The 14,973-nt window shown below is 37.0% G+C and overlaps 2 protein-coding genes across 2 annotated transcripts; both read right to left on the bottom strand.

The window, feature by feature from the left end:
• Positions 1–1,291: 1,291 nt before the first annotated feature.
• On the bottom strand, positions 1,292–1,988 carry LOC129242798 (probable insulin-like peptide 3). Its single transcript, XM_054879647.1, has 2 exons — positions 1,756–1,988; positions 1,292–1,622 (listed from the first exon to the last, which is right to left on the bottom strand). The coding sequence occupies exons 1-2, from the start codon at positions 1,913–1,915 to the stop codon at positions 1,399–1,401; spliced, it is 384 nt and encodes a 127-aa protein (XP_054735622.1). The 5' UTR covers positions 1,916–1,988; the 3' UTR covers positions 1,292–1,398.
• Positions 1,989–10,386: 8,398 nt separating this feature from the next.
• LOC129242774 (probable insulin-like peptide 1) lies at positions 10,387–13,048 on the bottom strand. Its single transcript, XM_054879606.1, has 2 exons — positions 12,861–13,048; positions 10,387–10,602 (listed from the first exon to the last, which is right to left on the bottom strand). Exons 1-2 carry the CDS (start codon positions 13,018–13,020, stop codon positions 10,406–10,408), a joined length of 357 nt encoding a protein of 118 aa, XP_054735581.1. The 5' UTR covers positions 13,021–13,048; the 3' UTR covers positions 10,387–10,405.
• Between the last annotated feature and the right edge of the window lie 1,925 nt (positions 13,049–14,973).

The raw sequence follows: 14,973 nt of genomic DNA, 5'->3' as shown, positions 1-14,973 counted from the left end.
CACACGATATGAATCGTTTATACTGAAATCAGAGACTAATACAACTCTTACTGTTCATCAAGGAAAACCAGGAAAAAATGTTATTATTTTGAGCATAGGAGTTGATCGAAAAAAGCTTCCCGGGATTGATTTAGCAGCTATAAACTCATGGATTCTGTACCGAAAAGTTACGGGAATAAATATTTCTCGGCATGATTTTATCTTACAATTAGTGAACGATCTACGTGCAGAGTATTTGAAAAAGGAACTACTTCAGCTACGACTCAAAGGCAAGAAAGTAATTTTGCAACAAGTGAACAAGAACTACAAACAGTAAGAGGCGGCAATGTCAAGTCAATCATAATTGTAAAAAAAATAGAACGTGTGAAAACTGCACAATATGTAAAAAAGCTGTTTGTGGTAAATGTATAAAAGATTAAAAATAAATATTATTTGTTACAAATGTTACTCGACTTAAGTGCTATCCTTAATTTGTAACTACTAATAAAAATAAAATTTTAAGTATTTTTGTTTAATTTCAAAGCGAAATATACAATAATTTCATGTGCATTCTGATTGAATCTCTAATACCGTCAAATTGACGGCTGCGGTCTTTGAAGGTATAGTTAGATACGCGACCCTTCTAGTGTTAAGCCATTCAGGCCTCCACCAAGCGTATTGTTGGGCCTATGATCAATTAATAAATTATTGTCACCTTCTGATAATATTAAACAAAAGCCAAGTGATGTTATCTGATAAGCCTTAGATGCTAGCTGCTAAGAAGCTACTTTGTATTCTAATTAAAAAAACCGACCTAAATTTTAACTGCTTAATGCATCGCCCAATAAATCTGTCTGCGGATTGTGAAAGAGGATAAGATAGTCGAGCACTGATAATCCTCCGCTTCGAGTGGAGCCACCTATTCATTGTTGCTCAATTGTAGTGTCAACTCGATATATCTAATTGTATTTCGGATGGGATCTATAAATGATATTTTGGTAAGTTCCCTATTAGGAAGACAGGACGTCACTTGCGTGGTGGATCGAAGAATTATTAGCTCCAGTGTTGGTGTGGTGAAGGTTCAAAATTTCATGAATCTCTAAATTGTATATTAAGGACACTCATCTAATGGACACTCGGTATTTTTCACGCATTTCTACCGTCTTACGATGTACACCAATAGTAAAATACAAGGCGTAAATGACAATACCGCCATAGAGAGTGCTTCCTTTTCAAATATTTCTCTTCGTATTCATATTCCATATTTGTATTTGCAAACACAATATTTATTATTATGAAAATTAAACACAAATCTTAATTTATCAACAGCATTTTAAAATTGTATGCATATACATTCACGTACATCCCTCACTTTTCTACCTTTTGTTTAATTCCTTTCGTATTTATAATTTTACAAGCCTAAAGGCCGCGAATTAAATCTTCATATCGATTGCAGTACGATAGGATTTCGTTATAGGTGCATCCCTTGTTGCAACATTCATCATAGACACCGTCACGACGGCGACGTGTTTTGGCCAACGTATCAACATAGCCACCGTGTATCTTGCCTAAGAATGGCGAATTTGCATACGGGAAGGGCAGTTCTTCTACCAGCTCATTGCCGTTATGTTCATCCAAATCCACTAGAATTCGATCAGTTTCAATATTTCCGATAATGAAATAGAAATTAAGAAATATTTATTTAATATCGATTATCGTCGTATGTTTTATATTTGTGCAATTCCACTTTTATCATATTTTATGATATATACTCACTTGATCTCTTGAATTTTGTATTATAACCGTACTGGCAAAGAGTACTAAGTACCGCATCTAAGGCCGGACCACAAACTGTGCGCTGGGCAGTATTTTGCTGCAAGCCTACTATCAAAACAAGTAGCAAAGCGTAGAGTTTCAACAAATTCAGCGCTAACATGATTTAACAAATATTTAAATTATTATTAATAATATTTTTTTATAAACAATTTTTTAAGTGGCACAACTTTTTATTGAAGCTATGTCAAACAATTGATGTGTTTACACCTTCTGCTTGTGCTTTTATACACAAAATGTCATAGCTGTTCACACACACACACAGCTTGGCGTATGTAAATTTAATTCAAGAACAATTTTCTTAATATGTTGCATATTTATGAGCGCACTCATATGTTTACTAATGAGGAGATGTATTAGAACATCTTACGCACAAATAGGTACGTCCACGTGGATTTCTCCAACACAGAAATGGGAAACATTTGATTTCAGCTATGTGTAAAAACAAGCGTCATTTGATTTTTCAGTTCAGTTCATGCAGTAAATATAGATTTTACTATGTGATTACAGGTATAGAGTTTTCCCGTAAAAGCAATTAGGTGCTGATAGGCTACGGCGGCCATGTTGTTATGCCATCGTTTGACAAATCTGTTTTTAGTGCCAAATCATCTTAAATCAGTGGCAAGATAATATGAACAATTTGAGTTTACGATTATCCATCGGTGAGGTGACGTAAATTCGCCCCCAACGTCAGAAGATTTGACTCAGTTAAATTTTCGCTTTTGCGAAATTCGCCTTGTATTTGAGCCAAACTAAGAAAATTCATTATTAAACTACATTTCTGTATTTTGTCTACTTACATCCAAATCCAAAGTACACAAATCGAAATTGATACTTCTTAAGTATGGCAACTGGTTTTGTAGCGTTATATTCATAACATAGCAGCGCATGCCTGATTTTGGTAAATACTTTTTTACTGTGTACTTCTGTGTGGCCCTGCTCTAGTTATGCAGTAGTTCAATATATGCATGTAAATTATATACATACATGTAATACCTATATGTTTAAGTAGAGCACAGCGATGTTTCTGCAATGCGGGCCTGGAGCTGGCAGCCCCAAAAACGCAGGCCGTGCTTTGAAGCGGACGGAAGCAAAAAAGGATTATGTCGATTACGGTTGGTGGACACGAATTATTCTCACAGGAGGTGATTAAGTATCTCGGAGCCATAATTGATACGAAGCTATGCTTCAAGCATGGCGACATCAACTACTACCTAACTCAGATACTCCCCGGACACGGCTGCTTCCTGGAATACCCACACAGTTTCCTCCTCATAAAAATATCTGTCGTTCGGAGTCGGCTTAAAACTGTAGGTCGCTCCATTTGTGTAGTAACATCAAGACGCACACCACAAATAGGAGGAGGAGCTCGGCCAAACATCCAAAAAGGGTGTACGCGCCAATTATATATATATATATATAGATAGGAAGGAACATTGCTTCAAATGGTTTTTCATACGACTAACATATTACACGACGAGTACTGGGATAATATATATAGATAGGAAGGAACATTGCTTCAAATGGTTTTTCATACGACTAACATATTACACGACGAGTACTGGGATAATGATGCGCCTATTTAGCATTATTTAATTTTTTTATAACGGAGCTCTAAGTTTGAATTTTGCCGGACACGAAATATCTTTTGTAAGCTTTTGTACGAACTACAAATATGCAAAAACCACGATAGAGGTCATGTAACCGTTTACCGAATACGAAAATCCCGCCTAAAAAGCTTTTCCAGCAAGACAACGATGGAAAATGCACACCCAAAGTTCGAAAATAGCATCTGACACTAATTTATGCGTATGTCCATCAATGAAGTCATTTCAGGAAATGCAATTGGAAACTAGCAAATCACCAATTCATGAAATGATGCCAAATTCATAGATAATATTCGTGATTAATAGAATGCATCTGTTCAATTCACACGTAGAACGACGTGCATTACCCTCTAGCGAAGAGCCAAAATCTTGTGTTTTGATCACATTTCATGAAATGATTTCGTGAAATGGACAAATGCAATAACGTAAAATGCAAAATGAAATTAAATTGTGGAAAGATGTAGTAGTACCAATTATGGTAGATTTGAGCAATACTTGTAGATGTAACAACTTTTTAAACTCTATGACTGGAATATTGTCCACCTGTTATCCGTAATAATGACTGTGCATTATTTAAAATTAATGATCTAAGCAAACTTTTTTATTTTTTCCCTTACCTTTTGAACTTCTTTGTACAAGTGTGCATATAGGTATTTTTTTCTTCACTTAACGGTTATATTTTACAGCATAAAACTGAAATGCAAATTATAATCCGGTCAAATTAGGCCAAAACGTAAGGGTAAAGCTACCAGAATTCATAACAAGCTGAAAATGGATGAAATTGTTCAAAATATATGTAAAAATAAAATTTTAAAGCACCCAATCGATCTGGCCGTGGGAAAAAAATTGATTCGAGGTCAAAGGTTAAAAATGGGGTTTTCGTGAATTTCTCGAAAACGGTCAGTTTTGTCGCAAAATGAACTTCGACAAAAAATTTAGATCATAAAATGATCTACAAAGAAAGTATCAATGATTTTTCCCCTAAATACCACCGTTTCTAAGATATAGCAAAGTAAAGAGTTGCAAGTGTTATAATATGTATAAGCACGCCACGTATCTCATTTTTTGTAGCTGTAATATAAGTAAGCACCTATCTATTCTTTCTATCGGTGATTTTAACTGAGATTTAAAATATGAAACATACACATAAGTACATATAAGTACATATAATTCTCAGAATATTAGGTATAATGAAACCCAGTCGCTTATTTTATATGCTAGTGTAACCTTGAAACGACAGCTGCCCATCTGTTCAATTGTGTGTGTGGCTACGATCGTATACCTGCTTTGCGTGGGAATTCCCCCTAAACGAACGATACATTTTTTGTAGATAATTTTATGATCTACATTTCTTGTCGGAGTTCATTTTGCGATAAAACTGGCCGTTTTCGAGAAATTCACGAAAAATCCATTTTTTTAACCTTTGACCTCGAGTCATTTTTTCCCCCCCGGCTGGATCGATTGGGAGCTTTAAATTTTGTTTTTACATATGTTTCTAATTTTAGTAGCTTCGAATATCTAAATTGACCGGACTATTAGGTAAATGCATGTATTTCGATGCTCACTTAACCTTCGGCAGACACAATGGGGTGTGAGTCACCCAAAATGTTTGACGGTTTGTACTTTGTTTATTTCTAACATTTTAAAATGTATCGTTATCTGTATTTTTTTTATTTTTTTTTTTATTTTTTTATTACAAACATTTAACTATATATAGGTACACAATGTTTGTTAACACTACAACTAGTTTAAGGGAAACTAACAAGCAGCATGATTTTAACAATTTTGTGGGGTTTTTATGAAGAGAATTTTAAAGTCTCTTCTTTACATTAACTACCGATAAGATCATATGGTTTTTTTCGCTGGAGTTGTCGGGTTAGGCCTGCGGTGTTAAGAAGTTTGCTGGCTTCCTCGTTAATGTGCCTCTGGAACCTCATAGAGTGGGCTTCTGCTTGTATTTTAATAACTTCAGCGACCGTAGGAATGCAGAGGTCACGATGAATATCTGCATTGCGAACGTACCAAGGTGCGTTGACAATATTTTTGATAATTTTATTTTGAAACCGTTGAAATATGTTAATATTATTTTGACTGGCACAGCCCCAAATTTGAGCGTCATAAGACCACACGGGTTTGATAATTTGATTGTATATCATTATTTTGTTATATATGGAGAGTTTTGAATTCCGTCCAATGAGCCAGTTAATTTTTAATATTTTCAAATTAAGTTCGCTCGTTTTATTTTTATATGCTTCTTCCAACGTAGCTTAGCATCGAGGGTTATACCAAGATATTTGGCAGTATTTGCGTACGGGATTGGAGCGCCTAGTAGCATTATTGGGTGATGGTTTACTTTTTTATTGGTAAAGGTCACATTAATTGATTTGTTACTATTTAATTTTATTCGCCAAATTTTCGTCCATTTTTCTACTGCGTCTATAGCGATTTGAAGTTTAGTTGCAGCTACTTCGACGGTTTTTCCTGTTACGAGGATTGCTGTGTCGTCAGCAAAGGTGGCGATTGGTATATCTTTCGTATATATGAGGTAAAGAAGGGGTCCAAGGATACTTCCTTGCGGCACGCCAGCGTTTATTTTCTGCAATTTGAAATACTCATTCCCTTGTTTTACGCGAAAATACCGTTCAGTTATAAACGATTTCATAAATGCACTGTATTGAAGTGGCAGGCATGAGTTCAATTTGTTGATAAGGCCTTCATGCCAAACCTTGTCAAATGCTTGTGCGAAGTCCAGGAAGACCCTGAGCATATGTTTTTCTCTTCGAACGATTTTTCTATTTCAGCTGTAATTCTGTGCACCTGATCTATGGTGGAGTGTTTACAGCGGAATCCAAACTGGCGTGAAGCTAACAGATTGCGAAATTCAATTATTGGTTTTAAGCGATTTAGAATGAGCTTTTCTAGTAGTATTGAAATTTGTGGCAACAAGGAGATTGGGCGGTATGAAGAAAAAATATGTGGATCCTTTCCTGGTTTGGCAATCATAATGGCAATCAATTATCTGTATTTTAGCAACTACGTTTTTACTCCACGAATTCCTCAGTAGTTGGTGCGCACCGAATTTATTCATATCTAAAAAGTGATTGGGTGACATTTGCCCCAATGTGTAGTTCGCGTCCTTTTTTTGCATGTACAATCAATGTCAAAAGAAAAAGATAAAAACTTTTCCACCTCACTTTCTTTTAGAGGCCAACTTCCAGACCATATTGCTATCATTGCTCTTTATTTTTATATAATTTTCTGAAGTTTATATATTTTTCTGAAGTCCAAGATAGTTGCCCTATATATTTTTTTCTATAGAACACAAAACCTATTTCTGATAAAAATTCCTTTATGTGAATAAAATCCAGGCATGTTATTACATTATATTATCTGACGTCCTTGACTAAAATAAATTAAACAATTAATTTAAAATTTATTTTATCTAAATTCTAACAGAAAAATATAATTCTGTGCAAAACAGTTTATGAATTGCGGTGAAAATTTCCCAGTATTTCGTTTACTTAAAAAACTTGGGGTGTCTACCGAAGGTTAATCAAACTCCGCACCACATTTAGATCAAACTTTAATGGTATTGAAAACACGGTGGCTATTTTTCATATGTTAAGGATTAATTTCTTTCAGGTACAATATAATCTTTATATAACCTTCATTTTGTCTTTTTTGCGAAAATTAACAAGCAGTCCAAATTCAATTTTACTAAAACATTAACGGTTTTATAAAGTTTGTCCCTCTTTCCTTAAAAGATATGTGCGTAAGTACTTGTATGCAGAATCTATGCAGTCGAAAAAAGATTTCGGAAAGTATCAGTGTCACATCGTCATCAGGGAGGAGCAATGGCGGAGGGAGTTTACAACGCTTGGCAGAGAGAGTTTACAACGCTGTCCGCTGCTGCGTTAAAAATTGATGAATGTATGTCCATCAGGCAGCGTACTGCTATAATGTCAACTGTCAATGGAATGGAAAAACAATTAGGATATTTTAACAAGATGGACATTTGCTACCCCCACTTTCAACCAGATTTGTCTCTTTATTTGACAGGTAGATTCCGTAGCAGGTACTTATAAAATATTAGTGGTTTACTTTTTTTACAGAGTTTCCATGAAGGATTCTTTCCCTCCACTCGCAAATTTAATCGTGGCGCAGTTTGCTCGGTTTGTCCCACATTGCTAAACTAGCTCATTGAGGACTCTCTTACATTTGATATGACCTTTAGGAGAGTAAATGATTTGTAAATGATCAATCCTACTACCTACCGCATTCCTAAGCTTAAGCCCCTTTATTAAAATAAACGGCACTTAGTGTTTCCCGCTTGGATCTCTTCTGTGGAAAATTTGTTTGTGAAACAGAATGAAGGAGTAGTAAAGCGGAATGGACGCATATTTTTTGAACGCCATCTAGAATTTTTGTGTATGTAAATCTAATGACTCCTTTGTCATGGTTGAGCTGTGCTCAGCTCGATTGTATTAGATCTGTCCTGCTTTTGTAGAAGTACATTCTGCCAAAAAATATGGGGATTGTTCATTTAAAAAGCGCGCGTTACCCATATGTCTAACTTTTTTTTGCTGGAATGTTGGTACAACCGCCCTCTAGAGTGTCGCAGAGTTTGAGCGTGATCTGTCAATTACCTTGTTTTTGGCATTTAAATACATCAGTCAACCGCGGGTGTGGATAAAAATATTGAACAAAGAATTTATCTTAAATTCTGTGTTTTGAAAGCGATTTCGTGTGCCGAATCGTTGAAAATGTTGCACAAAGCCTATGGCGAGTGTGCTTTATTATCTAGAACATCATAACAGGTAATGAGACGTGGGTATACGAGTTTGACACGCAAGCCAGTCAACAGGCGGCTGAATGGCGCTACTCACATGAGTCGAAACCCAAAAAACCACGTCAAAGTCGGTCAGGAATGAAATTGATGCTACTCGTTTTCTTTGATTATCTTGGTTTGGTGCTCGGGGAATTCGTTCCGAATGGTTGCACGGTAAAAAAAGAATATTATTTGGAAGCTATGCGACATTTGATAGTGAATGTGCTTAAGAAACCCCCCAATTTGTGGAAAGAAAACTCATGAATCTTGCACTATGATAACGCAGCGTCTCACAAGGCTCAAATTGAGAACACTTTTTTGACCAAAAACTCGGCAAATATCATCGAAGAACCACGGTATTCAACGGATTTAGCCCCTTGTGACTTTCTCCTTTTCCCAAAACTTAAATTGCCACTCCGCGGACAACGCTTTGAGTCGATAGAGGCCATTATGGAGATTTTGCTTAAGGAGCTGAACGCATTTGAAAGGTGATTTGATGACTGAACTAACCGTTGCTTCGAATGATGCTTATTTTGAAGTCGAGAAAATAAATTTTGATGATTAAGCAATTATTTTGCGTTTTATGGAAAAATTTCTGTTACTTTTTACAGAATGTTTATGCTAAATCCCTCTTTACATTTTACTCCAGAAATAGCCTTCTTAGGCGCTGGCCATCCAATAGCGAGCCCATACAAAATAATGTATTATATTATGCCAACTACATGATTTAAAAAATAAGTCTTTCTAGGATCCCCAATATGATTTTTATGTTAGCATGAAGTTTACTGAAAAATCTTAAATCTTAGCCAGATCTCCATTTTTGAAAATATATAACCTGCAGTATAGAGAGACAGAGAAAAAAGTAGACAAGAGGAAGTTCTTTGAATAAGTGCTGCTTGAATGTGTATGTACAGCACAATATCTTGATACATACATAGGTACTTGTGGATAAGTACATCTGTATATATGCAGAATTACACAGACACCAATTCAAACGTTTTCGTGCACAGATTAGACATTCACCAATGAGCTAAAAATCTCGACTGTCAACATTGAATTTTAGCTTTTCAACACACATTTTACGAAAAAATTGCTGAGCTCAAATTGGACAACAGAAAAGTGTCAGTCAGTTGCACGTTCAAATGGTTGGCGAGGAAGGGGCAGAAGAAGGTATGAGTAGTAATATGATAAACCGCCAACTGGAGAACTGCAAACAACGAAGGGAAGAGAACGGAGAATGAAAAATAGCCAATAAGTATGAAATTAATTTTAGCTATCTGTAAAAGGCGCACCAGAGATACCGAGTTGCTTGGGTAAAGTAGAAAGGACACCACCAAGAATATACTGAGAAAAAAGCAACAACACAAAATCGAGCAAGGCATGAACGTTGTGAACAGGATAGTTACATTTGCCAGATGGCCAGCAAAGCATAATCTGACAAACTGACTGCAGCAATGTCAACGTCAATTACAACACTGAAAAAAGTGCCAAGAATGGCGGTACTAGCGCGAAAAGCATTTGCTGTTGCCCGTGCCAACGTTTAATGTTGCGGGTAATAGAAGTAGAGGCTGAAGTGGGGGCAGGACGGCAGCAATGGTGGGAATAGCGCTGTGGAAAGCACAGCTGTTATTGGCCAACTATGCAAAATTGTATTTATTCTTTGGCAATATTGTGCGGCAATTTATAACAATCGACACTTGGCCAGACATACAATTTTCATTTAAATTGATACACTAAAATCGTCTGAATATTTTGCAACTGCGTTTACAGATATTGCAGTTCTGTAGCAGAGGTGCTTTCCCTTATTTTTCCAAATTTGCGCACATATTTTATTTATGAACATTTCGTTTTAGACGAGTACAAATACATAAATAACAATTTAGGTAATTGAGCTATACACGAACGATAAAGGATATATGAGACAGCGTATGGTAAATTTTATTGTGTTTCTTTTTCATTATTATTATTATTTTTTTTTAATTATTTTCATTAATTATTTTTTTATATTTCTGCATTGCAGCATATGGCTCAGAAGCATAAATAAAAAAACTTTTAGCAACGAGTGATTTACATTGAATATTTTCAAGCGTAACTTCTTCTTAGCCACTCTCCTCATAATCTCTTGCGAGAAGAATTGTTATTCTGATCCAGATAAAATTTACAAACAGTAAGAGACCAACTCATTGTAGGTGCAACCCTTGCGACAGCATTCATCATATACGCCATGACGACGACCACGTTGATTGGCCTTCAAATTAACTTGTCCACCATGAACTTTAGCCAGGAAGGGCCATTTTGCGTAGGGGAGCGGCAGCTCTACTCCGACTTCATTGTTGGTGTAGTCATCCCATTCCACTGGAAATACAGAAATTGGCAATTTGACAGGAATTAATAGTTATTTAAATGTAGGAGAATTGGCTTATGAGGACATTCGTTATTGCGACTTCAAGTGGTCGGATGGAAAAAGAATATATTATGAGAAATTTGCTTTTTATTATTTGCCATGAAAGAAATAACGTATTATGGCACGAAAGTGCAGTTCCAGTCGGTTCTTTTATACACACTCGTATACTCGCCCGGATGAAATTATTTTGCCTGGACTGCCACGTTGCTATTCAGACCGATTCCAGCCTTCAAATTCAGCAAAGCATCTGCCTTTCCGAGCAAAGCTTTTTTGGATCAGCTAGACATTCTTACATTAAAATCTTTTCAACAGGCAGTCAGATGGCGCTTGGCGTGTTCAAAGGATAAATTCTGCGGGAGAAAGGCGAAAAGGATGTTGACGCAGGAAATATTTCAGCTATGATTGGGTTAAGAATATGGAATGCCGAAGTGCTGGGTATTACCAAAAATGTCTGCAAGTGTCTAATATGCAACCCTGATAGCTCTTCAACTATTCTCAAAGTAAAAACGTGAGTTTTACTAACGGAGTGATGATGTTTGATTTGAATGTATAAGTATACCTATATAGCTGTCGTTAGTACCTGGAACAGTGAGCAAGAGTCGACAATTAAAGGTCAAAATGTCGACGGAGAAAATGGTTAAGCAGATGTTTTGAAAATTTAATATGCATAAGTAAAGTCTTTTCCAATAAGAGGTGTTATTCCCGTTTCGTTGCTTATGTGGCACTTAGCGCCGTCTTGTTGAAAATAAACGTTGTCCAGATCAATACCATCCAATTCTGGCCATAAAAAATCGTTAATCATCTCTCGATAGAGCAATCCATTCACTGTAACTGTTGCTCTAGTTTTATTTTCGATAAAGTAAGGTCCGATGACTCCGCCAGACCATAACCCGCGCCAAACAGTCACAAGTTGATGATAGAGAGACTTTTCAACAATAAGTCTTGGATTTTCTGAGCCACAGATCCGACAATTTTGCTCGTTGACGAAGCCACCGAGGTGGAAATGGGCCTCATCACTCATGACGTAAGATGGAATTCCTGATCATTTTCATGCATTTCATTGACCTAACCAGCAAAAACACGACGTTGTTGATGATCGGTCGGCTTGTGTTCTTGTGTTAACTGGACTTTATAAGCCTTAGGACCCAAATCTTTATGCAAAATACGGTGTAATGTCGTTTGTGGAATGCCTAATTCCAAAGAACGACGAGGAATGGACAAACCTGGGTTTTCTTCAACATTTTCGGCTAGAACAACAATATTTTCGACTGTTCTTGAGCGACGTGCACGGGTATTATTCTTCACATCACTAACTTGTCCCAACAGTTGGAATTTTTTCACCAATTGCAGTATTGCGGTCCGACAAGGTGCTTCACGATTACCCAAAAACTGTCGAGTTTTACAAACTGGCTCTGCCAAATTTTCACTATTTTTATAGTGAGTTTTAATAATTACAATGTGTTGTTTAAGCGTGTATCGTTCCATTTTTATTAATGGCGTAGTTTCTAATTGTCAAATATCAAAAAATCACAGTTTCAAAAGTGGCATCTACCGAAATAGCGGGCTATTCAAAATAACACCTGTTATTGGAAAACCTTTTATTATGTACAAGTATGTATGGGACGTGACAATGGAGAGATCCTATCTACATAACTCTGCTGCACATCCGGCTGAAATTGAGGGCATCTATTGATTATTGCCTTGAATGGCATAGCTCTGTGACTTAAGAAAACTCAAGTTGTAACGAACTGAAGACGCACGCTTTTGCTAAGTAATTCACGTTACCTTTGAGGGAGATAACCAGAACCTCAAATCGTGTATTAAAGTTCCATTGTGTGCACGTGCTACTTAATCTTGTAGCTTGCTATGTTGAATTGGCATCACCGACCGCACAACAAATATGAAGTCAACACTTAGAAGTAACCCAATACACTCCGCTTTCAGTGTTATTATAAATTAATTTATTTGTACTAGTTTTTCACTTTGAGATAAGACTACCTAAGTAACATTTTTTTTTTTTTCAAAACGCGTTTAGCAGTAGCAGAAGGCAATATTCGGCTTCATTAGTGTCTTCTCGATATTTATCTTCTAACTCATTTAACCGTTTATATGCAAGACAATCCTTCATATTATACTCGGCCGAAACACATATTATTCTTCTCTTAAAACACCTGACTGCCTTATCTTACTTGCATACTCTTTGACTTACTTGACTTTTTAATTTTCGTATTGTAACCATTAAAACAAATCTGATCGAGCGCTTCTGGTAACGCTTTTCCGCAAAAGCGCTGTGAGCCTGAGCACTGTTGAAACAGTGTCGCCAACATTAGCAAGGAAGCGCAAAATTCCCACCAAGTTGGTTTATACATTTTGCTAAAATAGCAACTCTTTGCTTTGGCTGAGTTAATCAACTGGTTGAGTTTGAAACTAGGGTACGCGCTTTTATACTCATAATACATATTTATAATATGTATGTGTGTACATTATACAAACATATTGACTTTGTACTTACTTTACCTACTACATATTTGCTACGTAGCTACAGAATTTCGCATGATGTGCATGTGATGTCAAATAAATTATTGCTCCTGTCATCTGGTACGTCTACAGCTCATAAATGAAATCCGTTGCATATTTATGAGCGCATGGGAGTATACAAATTTGAGTAAGCTACAAACTCATATGGAGCGAACAAAGCAGCGTTGGCAATATTTGCAAAACTTCGAAGGTATGAGCTCATCTGATTCCAAGACTGAAATCAAATAAGAAAGGAAGACAAAATTTGGTTCGGACCGAACATTCTATACGTGCACACATTTTAGCAAAATTTTATTTGGGCTGGCTGTTAACTTTGCAATCACACAAACTCATAGTAAATGACAGCTATTGCTTGTAATATTAGATGATCGGATGGAAATTTAGACTTAACATGTTGTATAAAGAGTGGGCGCCGTAGTCGAATGGTTTGGTGCATGACTACCATTCTGAAGTGTTTAGGTTCGAATCTCCGTGCATGAAGCATCAAAGTGAAAAAAAAGGTTTTTCTCGCCAGGCAATGGCAAACCTCCGACTGTATTTCTGCCATGAAAAAGCTCCTCATAAAAAAATATCTGTTATTCAAAGTCGGCTTAAAACTGTAGATCCCTCCATTTGTGGAAAAACATCAAGACGCACATCACACATAGAAGGAGGAACTCGGCCAAAAACCAAAAAAGCTTGACTTTTATCCGACCAGAGTTATAAGAAATAGAATCATTATGCCTCATTTAAAACAGAGATATCAAGAATTTTTGTTCTTTAAAAATTATCGTTACATGGGAGATGGGAGGGGCTATTGACCGATTTGCCAACTTTTAAAGCCAACATACCTTGAACAAAGTTTCATTAAAATATATTAATTTTTGATCGAATTATCGCGCACAGATCATCTTGGTTTAATCGCCTCCATTCGTAATTTTGAGCACTGTGGTAAATACAAGTCTATCTAAAGGGTTTTTCAATGAGGGCGGGTAGATGTTGAAATCGTCAATCGTGGCGTTTGCTGTGTGGCACGTAGCGCCGTCCTGCTGGAATCACATGTCGTCTAGGTCCATATGGTTCAATATGGGCCATAAGAAATTGGTTATCATCGTTGTGAAGCGCTCGCTATTGACGGTGATCGCCTCACCAACGTCGTTTTCAAAAAAGTACGGACCAATGACGCCGCCGGCCCAAAATCCACACCAAACGGTAACTTTTTGAGGATGCTTTATCACCTGGTGAACCTCGTGTGGATTGGTGTCGTCCCATATACGGCAATTTTGTTTGTTAACACAGCCACTCATCCAAAAATACGCCTCGTCACTAAAAATGATTTTTCGCCCAAAACTGGGGTTCTCTTCCAAACGATTCGAAGCCCAGTCAGCGAACAAACGGCGTTGTCTATGGTCATCAACTTTGAGCTCCTGGGTCAGTTGGATCTTGTACGGGTGTAGGCCCAAGTCCCGACGCAAAATTCGACAAGTTGAAGTCTGCGAAAGGCCAAGTTCTTGTGCACGGCGAGTAATAGACTGCCTCGGATTCTGCTGTACACTTTCACGGACCGCGGAAATATTCTCGGCTGATCTTGCGGTCCTTGAACGTACGGGTGTTGGCTGATTGTTTACTGACCCGGTCGTCCCAAATTTGGCCACCAAACGTTGAAGAGTCGACTTTGAAGGGCCACCACGTCTACCGAAAAATGGGCGCAATGCGCGCAACGTTTGCGTTAATGAACACTCATTTTGATAATAAAGTTGTATCATTTGAAAGTGCTGTTCAATCGTGTAACTTGCCATGATGAT

The sequence above is a fragment of the Anastrepha obliqua genome, chromosome 3, assembly GCF_027943255.1.
Source record: "Anastrepha obliqua isolate idAnaObli1 chromosome 3, idAnaObli1_1.0, whole genome shotgun sequence".
Taxonomy (NCBI): domain Eukaryota; kingdom Metazoa; phylum Arthropoda; class Insecta; order Diptera; family Tephritidae; genus Anastrepha; species Anastrepha obliqua.
The sequence above is the reverse complement of the archived record's forward strand: the minus strand, read 5'-3'. Positions and strand labels throughout refer to the sequence as shown.

What these genes read in the sequence shown, in the direction of transcription:
- LOC129242798 (XM_054879647.1), bottom strand. Translation starts at nt 1,915, where the DNA reads ATGTTAGCGCTGAATTTGTTGAAACTCTACGCTTTGCTACTTGTTTTG. An exon ending in TACAAAATTCAAGAGATCAA is followed by an intron (nt 1,623 to 1,755) that starts GTGAGTATATAT and finishes ATCGAATTCTAG; the next exon opens with TGGATTTGGATGAACATAAC.
- LOC129242774 (XM_054879606.1), bottom strand. Translation starts at nt 13,020, where the DNA reads ATGTATAAACCAACTTGGTGGGAATTTTGCGCTTCCTTGCTAATGTTG. An exon ending in TACGAAAATTAAAAAGTCAA is followed by an intron (nt 10,603 to 12,860) that starts GTAAGTCAAAGA and finishes CTGTATTTCCAG; the next exon opens with TGGAATGGGATGACTACACC.